The sequence below is a fragment of the Juglans microcarpa x Juglans regia genome, chromosome 6S, assembly GCF_004785595.1.
Source record: "Juglans microcarpa x Juglans regia isolate MS1-56 chromosome 6S, Jm3101_v1.0, whole genome shotgun sequence".
Lineage (NCBI taxonomy): Eukaryota > Viridiplantae > Streptophyta > Magnoliopsida > Fagales > Juglandaceae > Juglans > Juglans microcarpa x Juglans regia.
In genome coordinates, this window is record NC_054605.1 from 14,555,463 (window position 1) to 14,579,342 (window position 23,880).

A 23,880-nucleotide genomic window follows, 5' to 3' on the forward strand; every position below is an offset into this window, starting at 1 on the left:
CCCCTTTTACAACACCTTTCCCACAAGGTGTGGATAAGATTATTTGAGCTGGTGGAACTCCTCCCAAGTGGCATCCTCGCGAGTCTGCCCTTGCCAATGGACCAACACATCCACGACTAGCAAGGACCCCTTCTTGCGCATCCTTCTATCAAGGATTTCCTCAGGCTCGAGTTTAAACACCCCCGACGAGTCAACTGGTGGTAGCGTCGGACTGGGTTGGACCAAAAGTCCAACCTTTTCTTCAACAGACTGACGTGGAACTAGGGGTGTAAATTCAAACCGAAAAACTGGTCCGGACCGGTTTTATTGGTTTTGAACCGGTCCGGTCCGGGACCGATTCTTAGAATGTAAAAACCGGCTGGTTCCGGTCCGGTTCCGATTTTAGGATTTTTCGGACCAGACCGGTTGATAAAAAAATATATATAAAAAATAATATTTGTATTATTTTATATATAAGTTTTATACAAAATATTATATATATATATATTAATATATATAAGTTTTATATATTATGTATAATTATAAATTTTTATGTGAAATTTTTATATATAATATATATAATTATATATATATATTCATATATGAAATAATTTCTTATTATAATTTATAAATTATTACATAAAATGTTAATACTAAATCACTAAAAGTTTATAACTAATACTAATAGTCTAATATAGACTAATGACTATAGTTAAACTTATAATTAATACTACAAGTTTTTACTAAAAGTTTATAACTAATACTAATATTAAATATATAATTTATAACTAATACTAATATATAACTTATAACTATACCAATAGTCTAATATTAATACTATTATATAGTCTAATATATTAATAAAAGTATAAAACAGTTTTTTTTAAATCATTTTTTTTTATAAACAAATTTTTAATGACAAATTGTGAAACTTACATTTAAAAAAAATCAGAAAACAGGACCTGACCGGACCGGAAACCGATAAAATCGGAAGTACCAGTTTAGGAGGATAACCGGTGCGTAATCGGTTTTGAAAAATACAAAACCAGTACATACCGGTCCGGTCCTAGATTTTGTCCAAAACCAGACCGGACCGGACCGGTTACACCCCTATGTGGAACACGAGATGCACCTGTGCTATCTCTGTCAGTTGCAATCGATAAGCCACTCCCTAATCCTCTCAAGTATTTTGTAAGGGCAATAAAGACAAGGGGAAAGCTTAACATTCCTCATCTGAGCCACATATTGCTGTCTATAGGGCTGCAATCCAACATACACCATGTCCCCAACATAAAAAGGTCATTTCTTTCCTTCTTAAATCCGCATATTTCTTCATGCATTGCAATGCTTTTTGCAGGTTTTCTTTCAACAGTTGAGAAATTTTGTCACGGGTTTTTAGGTCAGTAACTACTGCCTCCACTCTTGATAATGCTTGTTGGTAGTTGAGTAGCTTAGGGTGTGGATAGCCAAATAAGGCTTCAAATGGGGTGAGTTGTGTTACTGAGTGGGTGGTGGTATTGTACCACCACTCTGCCAAAGGTACCCATGTGGCCCAATCCATGGGTTTGTCACCCACAAAACAACGGAGATAATTCTCTAGAGTCTTATTAACAAGTTTTGACTAGCCATCAAATTGAGGGTGGTATGCTGAGCTGAAGGCCAGTTGGACTCCCTGCTGTTTGAAAAGTTCTCCCCAAAACTTGTTGGTAAATGACTTGTCACGATAAAAAACGATTGTGTTAGGCATACCATGAAGCCTAAAGATGTGTTTGCTGAATTGGTTGGCTAAGGTTAGGGCAGTGTATGGGTGGGAGAAGGGAATGAAGTGGTTGAATTTAGTCAGTATGTCTACAATGAACCACAAGTAGTTAAACCCCTTAGAAGGTGGAAGGCCTTCTATGAAATCCATAGAGATGTGGGACCAAGGTTTAGAGGAAATAGGCAGAGGCTGTAGTAACCCCCCTGGTAGGCGATTCTCGGGTTTAACACACTGACACATATCACAAGCCCTGATGTATTCTCTCACATCAGTTCTTAAGCCAGGCCAAAAGACCTCTCTTTTCATCCTTTGCAAGGTTTTCTCACAACTTGAGTGGCCCCCAAGTGGGCTATTGTGGAAGAAAGATAGGAGTCTTTCTTTGTAAGGTTTGTGGTTAGATATGTAGGCCTATTCTTGTAGTATAGGAGTCCATCCCTCGAGGTGTAGTTGTGGCTCAATTTCCCCTCCAACTACTGCTGTAACAAGACTTGCATATCAGGGTCAGATTCATACATGGTCTTTTAACTCATGTAATAATTCCAATGTAGGAACAGAGATCATGGTTAGGGTAGCCTCCTTATTTTCCCTTTCCTCATAACACCTTGAAAGAGCAACAACAACAATGTTTTCCTTTCCTTTTTTATATTCCACCAAGTAATCATACCCAACAATTTAGCTAGCCATCTCTACTGCATAGGAGTTCTCACATTCTAGTCTAATAGAAATTTAAGACTCTGGAGGTCTGTTTTGACTACAAACTTTTTCCCAAATAAATAAGGTTTCTACCACTTTATAGCTGAAACAAGGGCTAGTAACCCATTCTCATAGGTGGACATGGCCAAGACCCTTCCCTTCAAGGCTTGGCTAAAGTAGGCTGTGGGATGTCCCTGTTGCAACTACACAGCCCCAACTGGCCTACCCGAGGCATCACACTCAATATAAAATGGTTGAGTGAAATTTGGGAGGGCTAAAATAGGAGGTTTAACCACAACTTCCTTAAGCTTTTTAAAAGCTTTTTTTGCTTGGGGAGACCAATAAAACTCATTCTTCCTTAGGAGATCTGTTAGAGGAGCAGTAATCCCTCCATAACCTCGGATAAATCTCCTATAATAACTAGTGAGCCCCAAAAATCTCCTAAGAGATTTTAATGAAGTGGGGAGGGGTCACTCAAGCATGGCTCTAATCTTCTCGTGGTCAGCTTTCACCCCTTGGGCAGATATGTAGTGGCCCAAATAAGACACATCCCTACTGCCAAACTTGCATTTGGATATCTTAGCAAAAAGCTGGTGTCGTCTCAGCTTTTCCAAGGTAATCCTTAGATGTTTTAGGTGTTGGCCTGCATCTTGGTTGTAGACTAAAATGTCATAAAAAAAACCAAGATATTTGCGTAAGTAAGGTTTAAAGATAGTGTTCGTGAGACTTTGGAATGTGGAGGGGCATTGGTCAAGCAAAATGGCATGACCAAGAACTCATAATGGCTTTCATGAGTTCTGAAGGTTGTTTTGGAGATATCACTTGGGTTGACACATATTTGGTGGTAACCAACTCTTAGGTCAAGTTTGGAAAAAATGATAGGCCATCCCAGCTCATCCAACAGTTCCTCAATAACTTGTATAGGATATTTGTCCTTAACAGTAGCATTGTTAAGGGCCCTATAACCCACACATAAGCATCATAAGCCATCTGCCTTTCTTACTAAAAGGGTAGGGGAGGAATAAGGGCTACTACTGGGTTGGATCACCCCAGTAGATAACAACTCCTTCACAATTTTTTCCATCTTATCTTTTTGGAAAAAAAGCTATCGGTATGGCTTGACAGAAATTAGTTTAGTTCCTGGGTACAGTATAATAGAGTGGGGTTATGGGTTCTATGTGGGGGTAAGGTTTTGGGTTCTGAGGAGATATCAGGGAACTGAGATAGAAGGAGTTGGATGGCTTCTGGTGGTTGATCACAATTTTCTGTACTAGGTTCCAATAATTGGAACGGAACACCTTTTGACTCCCAAGTATTTTCAGGAACCAATGGGCCTTCCTCAATTAGGTTAGAGTAACCTAGTCCCTTCAATACTACTTTCTTCTTTCCCCATTCAAACTGCATGGTATACTTTCAAAAATTTAGTAACATAGACCCCAAGGTCTGCAGCCATGCCACTCCCAATACCATGTCACATCCTACCAAACTCAAAACAAAAGCATCAGTCATAAATTGCACTCCTTGAATCTGTAAGGGCACTTTTGCAACCTTCCCTTCACAGCTCACAGTGGCTCCATTAACCACTTTCACTTGGACCCGAGGGGTTTTATCCACCTCCCACTGTGCTTTAGACACCACAATAGGGTCCACAAAGTTGTGGGTGCTCCCAGTATCAATAAGCACCACAATTTTCACTCCTGCAAAAACTATTATTATCCTCATAGGGCTAGGGTTCAATGATCCCATCATAGCATGGAAAGAAATTTTTGGAACTTCATTAGGTTTAGGTAAGGTCAACACCGAGTCTTCTAGCACCTCCTCCTCTTCAGCCACTTCATTCATTTCATCCACATTAGTCACAGAGTTCTGACACTTATAAATTTCTTCAATAAGATACGACTTAGGCTTTTGACACCTGTGGCCTTGTGACCATTTAGCCTCACAATAATAACAGAGGCCTTTGTCTCTCCTCTCTTTCATTTGGCTTTGGCTGATTTTCTAGATAGGCATGGTGTTTCTCTGGTTGTATTTTAGGTAATTTAGCAGTTTGTTGGGAGTTTTTAAAAGGCCGGGGTCTGGGGAGTAAGGGTGTAGCCCTTTTGCTTTCTTGGTAAGGGTTACATGGTCTTCCTGAATTTTGGCTAGAGTATCATGTTATGTGGGTTAAACATTTTTACTGGTAGTCTAATGTCATCCCTCAGACCACTGAGGAAACAACTCAGTTTATAGTTTGCAGACAAGCCTCTCAGTCTAGTGGCATGTATTTCGAACACTGTTTTATACTCCTCCACAGATCCTACCTGTCTCAGCTTAATTAGCACCTCCATAGGGTAGGGTCATCATAACAACTTGGCCCAAATAATTAATAATGCTCTAACAAAAGCATCTCAATCAGTCAAGGATCCTGACTCTTCTAGATCCTGAAACCATATGAGGGCTTTACCTTCCATATGAAATGAGGCTAAGCGAAGCCTGTGTTGAGGAAGTGTGTTGTGAAAAACAAAACAGTGTTTGACCTTGTAAAGCCACCCTTCAGGATTCTCCCCATTAAACACAGGGAAGTCCAATCTAATGGAACGAGTATGTACCTCACCTGTAGGCACCAATGCATTCTCCAAATTATCATTTTGAGCAGATGATGAACACCCATCCCCATGCTGACGATTGTTTTGTTTTTGTAGTTCCAGAGTCAGTGCAGCAACCTGCTAGGCTACAGCTTCGATCTGGCGTTTTAAAGCCATCATCTCAGTCTCTACTATGCGAAACTGGGATTCACTCAATTTTTTTTAGAGAATTCAACCCTTCATATATTTGATTAATTCTAGTACCATCTGCCATTGAGACCGAAAGGCTCTGAATACCAATTTGTAACAAGTAACTCATAAAAGAGAAATAACCACTCTTCGAGGGAGGACCTCCGATAGAATAGAGAAAAAGAAGAAGATGATGAAAAGAACTTTCTGGAATTAAGCATAAAATCAAAATGAACAACCGCAAAGTCCTTAAAGGAATCATTTGTAACAAACTAGAGACAAGGGTAGAGTACCCTGTAGTAGTACGTAGAGAAATAACAAACAACAATGCAAATAACCCAAATTAACATAATAGATGGATGGCCCATGAGACAAGGCCCATGAAGCCTTTTCCAATGCTCTTCTTCCCTTTCAAGTCCAGAGAACTTCGGCCCAAGACCTGTAAAGCCTTCTTACTGTTGTTTTTCATTCAACCCGATGCTCTCATTTCATCTTTTCACCAATTCGTAACCCTACCTTCATCTTCCTTGTTGTTTTGCATGTAACAAATTTTATACACCACACTACTATCTCACTTTTATCTCACTATGATGAGGTAATATTGCCCATCAATTTTTATATTTATTATTTAAAAAAATAAAAGATCATCCAATGGTGATAAATGTGTCACATTTTACATAATAAGATTAAAGTGTGATATGAGTATAGTATATAGTATTATTCTTTGTTCAATCATTTTTATCACTGATAAACTTTCCTTCTCGCAAAGGACTAGGCAATTGAGATACAACTATAAAACCATGAGTAGTTATAAACTATTTTCGAAGTATTGACACGTGATATTCTCATCTTATCATAAGATGTCATGTCAATTAAAATTAATATTTACATAAATAAATTTTATTACATAACGTGTAGTAATATGATAGAAATACTGTGATACCTCATATGATAAGAATAATGGTAGGTGGTGAATAAGATCCAGCATTGCTTAGAAAGGAAACGTTCTTATTCTTTATAAAGTTTCAATGAGGTTTCAATTATATCATTGACTAGTCTTTTTGGAGTAAAGGCCATGTGGTTTTAACCTTACATTAGGGCGTTGCAAATACTACATATCCATGCTCCAAAAATAATTAATAATTTTTTTGAAGTCACAAACAACTAACCATTATTACCTTAAAAAGATGAATACAGTTATGATACGGCAATAAAATAGAAATTTCGACCAACCCATCAACTTAATAAGAGGGACCAACCCGAACGACGACCAAAGCTTCGTACTCTACATGGGCTTTTTTGCTTGTCCTTTTTTTTATTTTTGGTTCTTTCTTTTAACACGGAATGGGCCTGGTTTTGTACTTTTGGGCTGGGTTGTAACACTTTTTGAGCTCCTGTAATTTCAATTGTCAACTAGGCCGAAAGTTTTTTTTTTTTTTTTGAAGCTTGGCCAAAGAGGCATTACTGTACATGTGTTTTGAATTTGATTTTAATAATTTCAATATTTAAAGTCGAGGTTCTTAAACTCATATGAGTTCAACTTAGTTCAATCTAATTTTATGTTAAGTTTGACATATAAATACTAAACTCTCAAATTACTAAACTCATCTCATACTTAAAAAAAAAAAAAAAACTAAACTCATTACAACTCAAAACCTCTTGATACGTGGGACCCACAATCTTTTTTAATTCAACACTTCTTTATACGTAGAACTCACAACCTTTTTCAACTTCTCATAAATATATTTAAACTCATCTTAACATCCAAACACATTAAACTCATCTTAGATGGACTCCACAAAACTCACTCTATCATCTCAACTCACTACTATTCATAAAGAACTCCACTCAGTTCAACTCAGCTCAACATATATCCAAACGCAGCCTAAAACTTCCACTATTCATTTAAGTGATCATGATAAATAGACACTTGTTCTCCACCCAAATTAATTCATGCACAACATAAGAAAACCGGTTTAAATCATCATATGTTCAACTCACATAATTAATTAAGCATACGTGTTACACAATATCCAGCAATTTTCAAAGAAAATTTTAGATTGGTTCACATTCTTATATATAAAAAATTAAAAAAAATTATAAATTAAATCTTGCAAATCAAATCATACCATATTAATGATATGGATATATAATGTGTTTTTCACACCTACTCGTGAATAAAATGAATTTTGGGTAGCACTCGTGTAAACTTTGACCTAATTTAGGGGTCATTAATCATGGCTCCCCCAGTGACATCGTCTATTTTTAATAATTAGTAAATTATATACTGTTGAAAACATGTACACATCGACCATTCAAGTAATAAAATATCCAATAATATAATGGATTAACTATTATTTAGGGAAAGCATTAATATTGATCAATTAACATCAGAATTAATATTGTCCATGACTTTTTGCATGCATGGAAGCTTCATTGAATGCCATTTTTTATTCTCTATCTCTCTCCGTATATATATAATGAGAAATACTTTAATCATAAAAGAATTACATAAAAATAATCTCACAAACTGATGAAATTGAAACTGCTATAAAAAAAATTTACACAAAATTAATACTATAAATTGATATAACTTAATGTGATTCGTTAAATTATAAAGTTAATAATATATATATAATATCATCACTACTGTGTAATCAACCTACAACCATATATCCCCTTATTAATTGAAGTTCATTAATTACTTTTTTAAAGTTTATTCTTTATGAATACTAATGCACATGATTACGCACGCTCAAGTACTGAAAAATCAACTTAAACCACGTGCATGCCTACTGTTGTAAGGGTTAGCACCACCAAATATATATTATATATTTATTGCGTTAAGTAAATATAAATGATTAAATTTATTTTTTTATTAATTTATATTTTTGAGATAAATTATGATTTTACAAAGTATTAGAGTAGAGATTCCTATAAATTCAAATCCTGACACTGCATTTTATCCTATTTAATTAATATATACTTTTTCTACTTAAAATTTTCAAATAAGCAATTATTTCACACAAAATATTAGGAATTTCTTTCTAAGGCCGATTTGAGAAAGAGAAGGGGAAAAGATGATGTAGCGTAAAGGCAAAAAAATAATGCACACAACAGCCAGCCAGCTTATCGCGGTAAAGTCAGAGAAGACAGCTTATATATGTATATATAGAAGGTTGATATTGTATTATATATATATATATATATATATAATCCATGCGTATGCCTAAATTAATGAATAAAATATGTGAAAATGAATGTATCGGCCATGCATTATTTAGCAAAGATAGAGCATGATCACGAGGGTCTTCCCATTGAAATTGAAACGTCTTAAATGACGTCAACACCTGCATGCAACTGATCATCTCTAAAATATATCGCAAGTTACAATGAATTGGGGACTGATCCCAATTAGTTCTTTATATTCTCAAGTGGTTTTCCTCAAACTGGGGCTGACCCTGGTTTTGTTTTAGGCCCCTAGCTAGCTAGTACATAGGATTTGACGACCTTTTTGCCATATGTATCCATGCACTCGTTACGTATATACAGAGACAATTAGCATATATATATATATATATATTATAAATATATATATATATATATATGCATTTTGCGTCACATGCATGCATAAAAAAATGAATATATATAAAATTTATATAAAAAAATTATTTTTTTAATAGTAAATCTTACTCTTTTTAAAAAAATAATTATATTATATTTATACACTCTACGACTATAGATAATATTACTCATAAATATATATTATATATGGCTGTCATATGCGAACAATCATTATTATTACACCTTTTTAGGGTCATTCAATTCGATATAATATTGTACGATCATGCGAAGGATCGAACATCTTCGTAGTAATTTTTTTCATCCAAAATTAATATTATCAGTACTGTATATTTGCAGTACTCCTTTAGTAGATTAGCATATTTATTTGATATCTTAAGAATATTATATATGGTAATATTCTATATATATATATATATATATGAAGAAAATTCAAAAAGTGAATTATGGACCGCGGTCGCAAAAAGTGTATATAGGTTCAGTGATACACGTGAAATATAATTCATAACGAATAATAATTTATCCATAGAGAGGAAAAGCTATCTTTTTGTCACGACACTAAATTGCGGCTAAAACCGTTTTATTCCGTGGCAATTACTGTTGATATTTTCATGGCCTGGCAGGGGTGTATATATATAAATCTTTCAAATATGATAAGAGTATGCTAGCTAGCTAGCTCGTGAGGTTTGCCTGGCATCCCAATACTGGCTGCTAATTTCCAATGCAGCAAACATATATAATTGATTTTGTCAGACAAAAAAGGCAAATTTTGCTGATGCAACATTATAATTCATGCTATATACCTGCAGGGGGATGGGAGTTTTTTGTCTGTCTTCATGGATTCACACTCCTAGCTAGCTAGCTAGCTTATTCAGAAGTGATCGAGTGATCATCAAAAGATCTGGTTTGTGATCCTATATAATCGTAATTTCCTGCCTGCCATCATGGAATTCCAGACATTTATAATAATATCCCTATTAATATTGTAATAATCTCAAAGTAAAACTTCATCATGATCTCATCATGTACATGATAAATCAGCATCGTGAAAGTGTACACAGCAAAAATCCAAAAACTTTTTTTGGGCACCATCAGCAAGATGCAACAATCAAATCAAAAATCTAGTGGAAATTTAGCTAAGGAATTTTAGAGGATCATCTCAATCCAATACATGGTTTGCTAGCTAGCTGTTCAGCTATATGGATCCAATTATTTTAAGTAATTGAAAACTTAATTAATTAATTTTAGTGCATGCCAGTGATAAAACATGCTTAAAATAATCCAATATAGTCACCACCATGTTGATAGAAAACTAATTATCAATCAATAACCAATTAACACCAACGGCCATGCATTTACATAACTTTAAGGAAAAATAAAATCTTCATGAAAAACAAATTAAACTAAAGAAGATAAAAATAAATGAAAATAAATAAATAATAGAGGCCGTTTAGTTGCATTAGATTTGGAAGGATCTTTCTTCCAAAGTCTTTGTTATTGAATAATTGTAATTTTTGTCCCATGCATTCATATATAGTCAATGCCATCGTCCTTCCTTTCATATATAGTTGTGTACAGCAAACATCATGCATGCAATTAATTAATAGATTTTCTAATTTGATAGTGGAGTTAAATCAAATTCACATTTTCTTTTAGTCCACTAGTTAAAAAAGCTCGGTGCCGACCGCTACAAGAAAAATGAACATTTATGACGGATTATTTGCAACGAAAATAACTATTTGCGACAAAAACAGACTCATTTTGACAGAAAATAATTATTTTTGCAAGAAATAATTGGCTACAAATAAGTAATTTTTTTCCATACAACGTCCTTTGTTTCATCTCCTCTACTCTAAGTTTTAAAAAAGTAATTTTAAAAGGACCAACATGGTTTTGGAGGCTAGCCTTGTAACTCAACATTTACCAAGAAATATTGATATATATATATATATATATATATATATATATATATATAAGAAATGGTATTTGCAGCTTTAAGATACTGTATAAGTCCTGCATACTTCCTTTAAAAAATAGATAAATATGGAATCCACGTAAAAAAATAATTCTTTAATGATGACACTATTTTTTTTTTGAAAGGGAGTGCATGATATTAACCTAAATCAAAATGATGCTCACTCAAAGAGTAAGGAGCTGCAATAAATCCACCTCAGTAGTTCTAGAAGTTTCAAGCTCTCTACTCTCTTGATTTAGGTTAATATGCGAGACTTGCACATCATATATAATACTATATTTAGTATTAATATATATTTAGAGAGAGAGAGAGAGAGAGAGAGAGAGAGAGAGAGAGGTGTTGAACGTGTGATATATAAGTACTCACTTTAGCCGCGTCGTCTTTCCACTCAGCCATATATTTAATTAGCATTCATTAAAATATATAGGCAAACAGAAGTTAGTGCTAATTGCAGTGTGGCACAACTTAACCAAAAGGCTAGGGATCGAAAGGATCGATCGCGTCTTCATCATCTGTCCAGATCATATAAAACATTCTCATTCCCTCCTGCCTGTCACTTCACCCCATGGCTAGGCTTCACATATATGCAGTGGAAAAGATGGCTAATTAGTATATATTTTCTTCTAATTTTAATGACAATGTATTAATTTTTTCTGGCATTTTTAAGTTTTAAGAATGCTTGTACATGATACAATTGTACCTTTTTTTTAAAAAAAAAAAAAAACAATGAAATAAATAGTCTCTAGCTCCAGGCTTCTACCCTAACTGAGGTGGAAATTGGGTATATTTCACCGTTAATGAGTCATTGAGTAGGCACCGGCCGAAAGGGTCCGTCGGAAAGCTCATCAGACACGTACGTACGCACGCCAGCAAACTTTTACGCTGTGGATCCGTTGGAAACCTTGTCAATAATGTTAGATACAATTTTATGATGCACATTAATCTCATGAAAAAAAAAAAAAATCTTCAATAAAAAAAATAATTTATTTATATAGATATCATATTTATTATTTTTTTCAAAATTAATATTCAAGACAGCTTGCACATTCTTCAGCACTATAAATATCATTTTTGTGATGATCTCGGCCTGTTGTTTCAGAACACGCAACGTAATTTCAGAACTTTTTGTTTTTTAGCAATAATACCATATTGATGATCTCAAGTTGTTTATTGAAAGGATAAAAGAATAGGAATGCTGAAGATGATTGATCTGAACGCAGTGGCATGGGTTTGCACAACTCATGTAGTACTAAGTACTTGCATGCACTTCCAAATTTTGTTTTTTCTAGCTTTTAAATGCTCATCATAATTTTTTTTTTTTTTTAGAGTATTGAGAATTAGTTTGGATGGTGAGACAAGATGATATAATTAGATAATTTTAAATTAATTGAATAAAATATTATTAAAATATTATTTTAATATTATTATTATTTGAGTGCGATGATCATTTTTCATCTAGCCCCTTTGCCATCTCTTGTCTACCTATATTCATTGAATGGAGGGATTATCAAACTCATCGTTCGAAGATTGCATGCTTACCAACCCAATCAAAATCAAGCTAGAAATAAGACAAAAAAAAAAAAAGGGTATCATTATGTTACAAGTCCAGATCCACAAACCCACAACCCGAGTCCATATCCACAGAGACCCACAATCGAATTAAGATGATCCGGTCAAATCTATAGCTTCGACCATGGGTCTGTGTGACTCCAAATCCACACAAACCCACGACTGTGGTTGTGGGTCAATGCAACTAAAGATCTAGACCAAACACATACGAGTCGAAACACATGGCTGCAACCAGGAGTATGCACCCTACACCTTAGCAGCCTGTAGAATGAGACCTACTCATTAAGAGAAAAAAGATATGAGAAGAAGAAAGTTTATGGATAAAGGAGAATGAGAAGGCGAAGTATATATTAAGAAGAAAGAGAGAATAATTAAGGGTACATAGTTGAAATAGTGATGAATAGATTTTAAGGTTCTTTTTTGTTTGTTTTATACTTTTATATCAGGCGGGTGGGTGGGTATTACACCCACCATTTGTGTTCGGTTTGTAGAGTTTGGTTCTTGACTTTGAGCGGAGGTAAGTCAAAATTTTACTTGACATTATACTTGAACGAACTTCAGATAGAGTGTTCGCTCGATACTCACTCGTTAGTTGGCTTGAACGAGGCTCATACAGAAAGTTCGCTCAATACTACCTCGACACACGCTCGAACAAATAACTCGATAATTGAACCTGCTAGGCTTTTTGCCGCATAATCTCTATATATATATATGTATGTATGTATATTGTAAACAATACGACTGTTAGATCATTGTATTTTTGCTCCATATAAGGTGTATTAATTTGACATTTCTCAAGAGAAAAACTTTTTGCATCTCCGAGGACGTAAGCATGTTACCGAATTACGTAAATTTTGTGTTGTATTTAATTGATTTATGTTTCACTTTTACTTTTCTCTTATCGTTTTCACAACAACCTGCCCATTTTTTGTAGAGCAAGTTTCGTTTGAATCCTTAACTCCTCTCAATTCATCTCAACTCATCATTATAATTTTTTCAAATTTCAATACAAAATATAATAAACAATTCAACTTTTTTAAATCTTAAAATAATAATAATAATAATAATAAATAATATTCTAACAATATTTTATCTTCTCAACTCAACTCACTTCAACATCTAAACACAACCTTAATATTCGTTTACTCAACCCGTTGTGGCGGCCGGGTGGGGTCCTACAGTACTTGAACATAGGAAAAAATACAAAATTAAACATAGAAAACAAGCCTATATATAAATAGATAATATTTGATTGATAAAATATTACATAGAAATAAAAATATATATATAATACCCGGAAGTGCAAATATTTTCTATAAGTCCGTGCGTTTTGCACTAGTTCATATATATCAAGTTGAGACCAGTGGAATAGTACTACATACATATACATATACATATATATATATATATATACACACACGTATATATAGACTAGCCAAACGAGACTAATTGTCAGGTTAAGTACACTCGAAACAAATGTATCGATCGTGTTTTTAGATCGAGGATGATTAACTAATTTAATCATTCATATATATATATAAATTATTCTCATCAGTTATTATTTACTATCCTACGTTCTATACATTATAAAAAAAAACTCTAATACTCTATAAAAAGTTATAATTAGATGTGAGGTATGTGATGTAAACAATAATTAATTTGTAGCAAAACTCATATATATATATATAATTTATTTTTTCCCTCCTCAATCCACCAATTTAAGAGAAATGTTTGGGATTTCGTTAATGTCTCGATCATTTCTGTTAAATTTTTTTTTAAAGTTTTGTTTAATAATTAAGTAAGTATTTTTATTTATTGATGTTGTGATTTTTTTAAATATTTAAGAATATAAAAAAATTGAATAAAATAATAATAATAATAATAATAACCAAATGGTTGTAGCCATCCTCGTTCTAGCACGGCTCCCAATTTAAATGCTGTAAAGCGTTTAAAGAGTGTACACTTTAGGATCATCATCGAGTGGTACGCACTTTTATTTCGCTACATCCTCGTTCTAGCACGGCTCCCAATTTAAATGATGTAAAGGGTTTAAAGTGTGTAAATTAAGGAATTCTTTTCTTTCAAAAAAAAAGAAAAAGGAAATTTTTTAATAAAATTTTTTATCTCATTTAATTATTTTTTTAAATTATCATATAAAATATAATAAATAATTTAATTTTTTAAATTTTAAAATAAAAATTATATTAAAATATTATATTTTAATAACATTTTATTTAACTTTTATCTTTTATTTTAATTTATTTTTATTTTATTAAAAGTACATACGAATCTTAACTGGATCATCATCGAGTGGAGTAAATAGATCGAAATAATGGAGTAGGTACGTACGTACGTAAAAGATGCCACGCGTTCGTACGTTAAGAAAAAAAGTGCGTGGGATAAAAGTTGCGGGCGTAAGTTTGGTGTAATTATTTAAAAAAAAATGAAGGTATATTATTAAATATTTGATTTATATATAATTTTTAAATAAAGACGGTACATATAATTATATTTAAAAAAAATTAAAATTATAATAATATTTTTTTAAAATTAATATTTTTTTTATTATATTTATTAATAAAATTACACACACCATCCTTCCAGAATTATAAATAAAATTTTTTATTATTAAAAAATTAATTTTTATATAAATTTTATATTTATTTATTTTTTAAAAATAATTATACAATATTTATGCATTCACTGCTTTCACTGCTATTTATTAATTATATTTATATTTTCAACGTTTAATTTCCTGAGGAGGAGGACGCGTGTATTAATATGACCTATGCATGCAATAAAATTAAGAATATATATAATCCCAACTTCCTAGCTTCCAAAATACATCGTTTTTCCCGTCTGTCACTGTTTGCATCTCTGTCATTTGATTTTATGTACACTTCTCTCATGTGTCATCATTTGTGTGGGCTTCCCAAATAATGCTAATTATATTTATATATATTTATATATATAACCCAACTTGGATATATAATCGGATATTAGGTCTAAGCCTATGTATAGTTGTTTTCATCTTGCTTGATTAATTAATTAATTATTAGCTCGTGAGAGAAATTATAAATATAATACCTTGGTATATTTTGAAAAAAATAATTAAAATAAGGTTTGAAATAAGATACATGCTATAAGTTTATTTATAATTATATATAACGATAAAATGCCCCTGCGTTGATGAGTAAAAAAAACCCTACAATTCTTTCAAAATATAATTAATGATATTAAGTAATGTCATGTTAAAATTTAGTGGCTTCATTTTAAAGAGTAGTTTGGATTCAGAGAAGAATTGAGATGGGTTGAGATAGTTTGTAAATAGTTAAATAAAAATTGAATTATTTATTATATTTTGTATTGAAATTTAGAAAAATTATTTTGAGATTTGAAAAAATTGAATTGTTTATTATATTTTGTGTGAAAATTTAAAAAAATTGTAACGATGAGATGAATTGAGATGAATTTTAAATACAAACGAAGCCTAAATTTTTGTCTTAAGCCTCCATTCACGTTGAGCCGTCCTAGGTAGGTTGTTATATATATTTGAGAGAAATAATATTTATAGTTATAGATCGATGCATAATTAAGTGTCGTATTTTCTTTTGAGTAAAATAAATAAATATAATATTTATATAAAAAGAAATAAATTTTTAATTATAGACCTAATTTTTTTTTTTAAAAAAATATGTAAGTCTTGTATAATTTATGATTGTATATATCATTGAGTAACTGGCTAGAGTGACAGGTGAGCAATGATTATGGGACATTAGGACCATTTCGCCTAGCTAGCTAGCTAGCTAGAATTGATGCATGACTAGAGATATTATCAGAGGCTAGGCCATGTTATAAATATGCAGCAATACATATCATCTGTCGGTGAGCTTTTCAATATATTTTGTCGTATATTGTAAATTAAGCTGATGACGGGACTTAATTAATTCTAACATGATGGTGTACTTTCTCAATAATTAATGTATAGATGAAAGGCTTCACCCAAACCTTTAATTCCAAATATAAATTAAACCCTAATAATTTGTTAGACTTTTTATGGTTAGATTAATATTCTCTTAAAAGTGATTAACAAAAGAGTGATTTCGACGTTACAACTTGTGGCATAAGGCCTTTTGAATATAGAAATAATTTTATCTCATCATTATTTTTTTTATAATAATTTCATTTCATTATTATAATTTTTTTAAATTTTTATATAAAATATAATAAATAATTTAATTTTTTTAAATCTCAAAATAATAATAATATTAAAAAATAATATTCTAATAATATTTTATTCAAATTTCAACTTTAACTTTCATCTAAAACCATCTCATATCATCTCACTATCTAAACGAGACCTAAATCTTTCAATAACGAGGTTTATTTTTTCTCAGCAAGTATATAAGGCTTGTTTGGTATTTATATTTTTTTAAAAAAATAATGCTAGATACACAAGAATTGTTTGTTGGAAACTTGTGCCTAATATTAGTACAAGCTCTCATCCTCTTCAAACTTTCTAATACAATGGTCATGGAGAAAGAAAGGAAGGAAGGAAAAGAAAAAGATGGTGAAGAATAATTATATTAGTTTTTATTTAATAATCTTAACTTAATGACACATATTATAAAACTTTAATTAAATAATATAACAGAGATGTATGTAGATGATCATGATGTGATTAGTCGTTTTCAAAGAATTATAATATCTAAAATTATTATTTTGACTCGGACATATATATATACACGATTAGTCAAGTCCAAATTAAGTTCCGTATAGACAATAAGGTTTTAGATGAGTTGAATAAAATATTAATTTTTATTATTATTATTATTTTAAAAATTAAAAAAATTAAATTATTTATTATATTCTATATAAAAATTTAAAAAAGTTAAAACAAAGAGACATCTAATCGTTTCTCCATCAAGTCTTAAATCTTTCAAAACCTTTTACTAATAAATTTATGTGATCTGACCGTTGACAAGTCTTAGTTTTCACCAAATGCCACCTTGTCAAGTGCCACGTATTGCGACGTTACACGCACAAGACTTTGTTTTCTTGTTTTTGGCAATAGACATTGGTTTGAAAGGTCCACTGCTTGATAAATCATGAAAAGTCCTCTTATCTATAACACACCAAGTGTCACATTCACCTAATAATATCATTGGCATATTACAAATATTGATGTATTTATGAAATTACTTGTAAATATATGTTAATATGAACAAAATGTTATAATGTATAATCTGATGTATCACGTTACATTACATCAGTTAATTAAAAATTTATTTTTATAAGAAATCTATGTACATCAAATATATTTTTTATATTTTAAGTATTATTAATAGGGTTTTTTTAATCATAAATTATATTTTAAAAGGGTGCAAAAAGCTGAAAAGCTTAAGAGTACTACTGCAAATTAGATTGAAAAACAAAATTAACAAAACAAGAATAACCATTAACAAAATTAATAAACCTTTTTTTAATTAAACAAAAAAATCATTGAAATGCAGCAAAAATTATACAGAGCCGTAAGGAAATGAAGAATTCATCCGACTCACTTTAATTTGAATCTTGGACCATTTTAGTCTAAGGTGGGTGGGAACCTCATTGAATACAGAAGGTCCCATCCCTCATCTGCTAACCACTAGACAAAGATTATTTGGATCATGTCAAACAATATACTAGCTCCAAAACTATGAGCATAAACTCGCAATCGAGTCGGATTCGACGACTCGAATCGAGTATATATGGTGTGAGATGCATGGCAACTCAAAGTGAACAAGTTTATATATAATAAGTGGGTTTGGCAAAAAGAAGAGTTTTGATTAAAAGAGTGAATGGCATATTGACACAGTGTGTACTATGTATGAAGATAGAGCAAATGATCAGAGATGGTGGTGTTGGGCACTTGAAAACCTTAAAAATAAAAAGAAAGTATGTCAAAAATTATTGAAGTGTTACCTTTTCTGGTAAGTTAAGGGTCATTTTTTAATTTTCTTATAGCTTTATGGGTTCGAAGTGATAAGTTATAACAAAAGCGCACATCTTTCGTGAATGATCACACCAATTACACACTCACACGGTCTGAGAGCCTACTCCACCATACTCTTTCTCCAACCCTCGTGACACGTGCTCTCTGTCTGATCTCCGGCCCCCTCTTTCTGGACGCCTCACTCTCTCTCTCTCTCTCTAAGACCAAAAACATGAGCTGGAGGGGGAATTCCGTGTGTGGGAATTCAAGCTGTAATGGAAAGGCCACCTTCTTTCTTTCCTCCTGTTTCTTGCCCTTTTTCCCTCTCTTTCTCTGCCCACAACAACTATATATACCCCCTCTCTTGTTCACTTCTCTATTCAAACTTACTTGTTCTCCATTTTTGAGCTCCCACCACCACTACTTCTCTCCAGTAACACTTCTATATATAACTCTCCCAAAAGCACAAATACTTAGTCATGGAATTCACATCCATGTTCAAGTTTTGCTGTTTTGCTTCCATTTTCTTCGTCTTCTTCTTCCATTCCCTCGTCAGGTTCTTCAGTTCCAGTCGCCGGAAATTGCCTCTCCCGCCCGGCTCCTTGGGTTGGCCTTACGTCGGGGAGACCTTCCAGCTCTACTCTCAAAACCCAAATGTCTTCTTTGCCTCTAAACAAAAGAGGTTTATACAAATACCGAGTCTTAACCTTTCACTTGACTAAACTGCTAGGAAGTAGTTAGGAAGTAGTTTTACTAATGGCAGATTGTTCGTTTTGATTTATAGGTATGGCTCTATCTTCAAGACGCACATATTGGGGTGTCCCTGTGCGATGATTTCGAGCCCGGAAGCTGCGAAATTCGTGCTGGTAACGAGGGCTCATCTCTTTAAACCCACATTTCCTGCAAGCAAAGAGAGGATGTTGGGAAAACAAGCCATCTTTTTTCACCAAGGAGACTACCATGCCAAATTGAGGAAGCTTGTTCTCCGGGCATTCATGCCCGAAGCCCTCAGAAACATAGTCTCCGACATTGAATTCATTGCCAAAGATTCAATCCAATCTTGGGAGGGCCAACTAATCAACACTTTCCAGGAAATGAAGACAGTGAGCTCCCCCACCTTGAATTTCGTACTTTCCCTGCAACAAAGCAGAGCATCTTCCCCAGTTTCAGGCTCCTTTTCGTTTCCTACTTTCTTAGTCAAACTTATGAATGCTTGATTTGCAGTTTGCTTTCAATGTCGCGCTGCTTTCCATATTTGGAAAGGATGAGATTCTCTACAGAGACGATCTAAAGCGATGCTACTACATTCTTGAGAAGGGTTACAACTCAATGCCCATTAACCTTCCGGGAACACTCTTCCACAAATCGATGAAAGCAAGAAAGGAGCTTGCTCAGATCTTGGCCAAAATCCTCTCGACCAGGAGGCAGATGAAGCACGACCACAACGACTTGCTCGGATCTTTCATGGGCGACAAAGAAAGCCTCACCGACGAACAGATTGCCGACAACATCATCGGCGTCATATTCGCTGCTCGTGACACCACCGCCAGCGTGCTGACATGGATACTCAAGTATCTCAGCGAGAACCCCCGTGTTCTTCAGGCTGTTACTGTAAGAACCCCTAAATAAAATACTCCGGCCTTTTACCCCCTAAATCAACGATCTTTTCATGAAATAAACGTTAAAAATCAAGAGTATTAATGAGCTTACTCAGATTTTTGGGTGCTTGTGATTTTTTTACAGGAAGAGCAAGAGGCCATAATGAGGAGTAAAGAGGATCAAGGTGGTGACGAGAGAGTTCTTACTTGGGCAGATACCAAAAAGATGCCGATCACTTCAAGAGTGATTCAGGAAACACTTAGAATTGCCTCAGTTCTATCGTTTACTTTCAGAGAGGCAGTAGAAGATGTTGAGTATGAAGGTCAGTTGCTGCAAAATATTTTACCCAATATTAGTCTCATGACTGTTCTACTTTCTATGATTTATTCTTCTTATTTCTGTATTAATTTTTTTGTTTGAAAATTCTTCTTCTTTAGGGTATCTTATACCCAAAGGGTGGAAAGTTTTGCCACTTTTCAGAAACATTCACCATAGCCCAGATATCTTCCCAGAACCTGACAAGTTTGATCCCTCTAGATTTGAGGTAAATTTTGATTCAACACAAAATATATGGTTGCATTTAAATAATGGTGTATTTTAAATATTCTGTAAATAGTAATAAAAAAAAGTACGATAAAAGTCACTCTCTAGAGCTAAACTCGAATTCCCATATGACAGGTTGCTCCAAAGCCCAATACTTTTATGCCATTTGGCAATGGGATCCACTCATGTCCAGGCAATGAGCTGGCCAAACTGGAAATATCAGTCCTCCTCCATCATTTGACGACAAAGTACAGGTTGGTGAGCTTACAAATGATGGAATCATCACTGCCTTTTTCACTTCACAGTTTATTGCTAATGTGAAAAACTATCACATCCATTTATTACAGCAATAAAGGATTGATATTTGTTAACTCTCTTACCATATGAAGTATAAAGCAAACAGAGTTCCTTCCTATAAATAGAATGTCTTATGAGTCTATCTGTTGCTGACATGAATTCTGTTACACTATTTACATGTGCATGCAGGTGGTCTGTGGTGGGTACAGAGAATGGGATTCAGTATGGCCCTTTTGCTCTTCCCCAGAATGGCCTGCCCATCAGATTATCTCTGAAGAAAGTGACCTCACCAAAAAGCTTGTCCCAACTACAAGAATGACTTTCCATATATAGAAAGAATGGCACGTTAATTGGTTTCTAACTTTCTTTTTGTAATGATAATGAGAAAGCTGGCCACAATCACAAGCAATAAGCAAGTGAGCAGAGGAAAAGTCCTCTCTCTCTCTCTGTCTCTCTCTCTTTTGGGGCCAAAGACACCTAAAGGAAGGAGCTAATAAAAGATAAGAGTAGCATCCAAAAGGGAAGCCAAAAGCGTACAGAAATAAAGAGCCTTTCGTACCAAAAGATGTGCAAGCAAGTTATGTTCATTTTCTTCTGTTTAATTTTGGGTTCCTCAGGATGTTGAATTATAATATATTCAAATATGTTTATACAGATTTAGGAGTACTGGTGTTGTTATTTCTTACCAATAATTTGCCGCGAAATTTTGACCCCAAATGCTTTGACATGTTGTGTTCTCTGATCTCTCTCTCTCTCTCTCTCTCTCTCTCTGTGAGCAACATCATAATCATGATCTTTTCGCCCGGTTCAGGTTATTCGATGGAGTAAGAAGCAAGCATTAGAATAATGCTACATTAATAGAGTTGACTCCATATGTAATTCATTCAAATCAAATAGAGACAGCACATGAATAATTCCAATCGGTACTGTTCTGTCCAATTAAAATGAAAACCCTTCTTTTTGAAACAGGGAATAGTCAATTAATTGAATTTCTGACCAGAAACTAGAAAGCACTTGTTGGCATGCATTTTTTTTTTTTTTTTCATGAAGTTGGGATATCTCCTAGTCCTTAATTTCTCACTTTTCTCAAAATATGCATGCATGCATGGGCCTGTTGGCTGTTTCTTTATCCATGCATACATATGCATGAAGGATTGAAATCATATAAATCATGATCTAGGTTTAACTTGTGAAAGAAAATCAAACTAATTCAAGTTTTGGAACCTCGGCCTTATATGTGAAATCACCACTTTAATAGAATATTTAATTAAATGGGATAGATTGTAGAATTATCAAATTCGAACTTAGATTTTTTACTTTGATACCATGTAAAATCATTATTTGTCCCAAAAATTTAAACTGAAAAAAAGATGTAAATTTTATTATTTAATTTATAGCTTAACCTTATACTTCATTATTCTTTAGTCTTTATCATCATCCAACAGTCACTCACTACTTTATTAATTAATGACCACTCTTTTTTTCAAATGATTAATCAGTACTCGGGTGTGATCAATTGGTGTTAAGAATTGAACTTTCTATTTCTCAAAACTATATTTTACAATGTAAGAGCGTCTGAAAATAAATAGATACATGCCTAGCCTTTCTATGGAAACAATGAAAAAGAAAAGAATTACAATTCAATGACATTTTCTAAATAATTACAATTAAATGAAAATTTTCCTAATATCAAGAGATTTCTAATTTTATGAGATTTGATTCTGTCAATACTCTCTCTCAAGTTGGTGCATGGAGATCTGTAATGCCCAACTTGCGGAGAAAGTGGTGAAAAAGTTCCTGTCCCAAAGCTTTGGTGAAGATGTCTGCAAGTTGTTCATGAGAAGAGCTATGAACGGCTGTAAGGAAGCCTGCCCGAATTTTATCACAAACGATGTGACAATCAATCTCAATGTATTTGGTGTGCTCATGAAAGACATGGTTGTGAGCGATGTGTAGAGCAGATTGATTGTCACAATAAAGACTGATAAGCTCAGAATGAGAGACACCAAGATCTGTGATGAGTTGTTTCAGCCATGTGAGTTCGCAAGTATTAACTGTCATGGCGTGATATTCAGCTTCAGCAGAGGAACGTGCCACTGTCGTCTTTTTTTTTGTTCACCAAGAAATGGGGCTCGTGCCGAGCTGAATGAAGAACCCTGTGGTGGATCTTCGAGTAGTGGGACAATTGGCCCAATCTGAATCTGTGTAAGCGGTAACATACAAATTGCTAGATGATGAGAAAAAAATACCTTGATCAGGACTACCTTTGAGATAGCGAAGAACGCAGATGGCAGCTTGCATATGTGGATCTCGAGGAGCATGCATGAACTGACTGAGAATATTCACTGCAAAAATAATATCAAGATGTGTTATAGTCAGATAAATGAGATGTCCAACCAATCGTCGATAGGCACCAGGGTCGATGAGAAGAGAGCCATCACGGTCTGTGAGCTTCCAATTTTGTTCCATGGGAAAGTGAGCGGTCCAAGTATCAAGTTAACCACAATCAGTCAGGATATCAATTGTGTACTTGCGTTGGTTGAGGAAGATGCCTTTCTGAGAACGAGCAACTTCAAGGCCAAGAAAATATTTGAGAGAGCCGAGATCCTTTGTTTTGAAGTGTGTAGAGAGAATGCTCTTGAAAACATCGATCTGGGAAGTATCATTGCCAGCAACTAAGATGTCATCAACATAAACGAGGACAATGGTGATGCTGGTGTGATTGATAAGAGTGAATAAAGAGTGGTCTGCCTGAGACTAAGTAAAACCTGCATCAAGAAGCACAGTGGTTAGTTTAAAAAACCAGTTACGGGAGGCTTGTTTGAGGCCGTATAGAGATTTCCGAAGCCGACACACACGAGTCTCCCCCTTAGGGCAATATCTAGGTGGGGGGGTCATATAGACTTCTTCATCAAGATCACCATGTAGAAAAGCATTGTTGACATTAAGTTGTTGGATGACCCAATTTTTTATGGTAGCGACTGCTAGTAAGCAGTGGACAGTGGTCATTTTAGCAACTAGAACAAATGTTTCGTGGTAGTCAAGACCTTCAACCTGAGTGCAACCTTTAGCAACTAATCGAGCTTTGTACCTCTCGACTGATCAACAGATGTGGTGAGAGCAGTTATAAAGGTAAGATTATCAGGAGAAAAACGAG

General features: G+C 33.7%; 1 protein-coding gene across 1 annotated transcript; it reads left to right on the plus strand.

Annotated features, from left to right (window-relative positions):
* Positions 1-18,379: 18,379 nt before the first annotated feature.
* Positions 18,380-21,408, plus strand: LOC121237011 (abscisic acid 8'-hydroxylase CYP707A2-like). Its single transcript, XM_041133563.1, has 7 exons — positions 18,380-18,966; positions 19,069-19,387; positions 19,509-19,895; positions 20,028-20,205; positions 20,321-20,427; positions 20,562-20,680; positions 20,913-21,408. The coding sequence occupies exons 1-7, from the start codon at positions 18,764-18,766 to the stop codon at positions 21,040-21,042; spliced, it is 1,443 nt and encodes a 480-aa protein (XP_040989497.1). The 5' UTR covers positions 18,380-18,763; the 3' UTR covers positions 21,043-21,408.
* Positions 21,409-23,880: the final 2,472 nt, after the last annotated feature.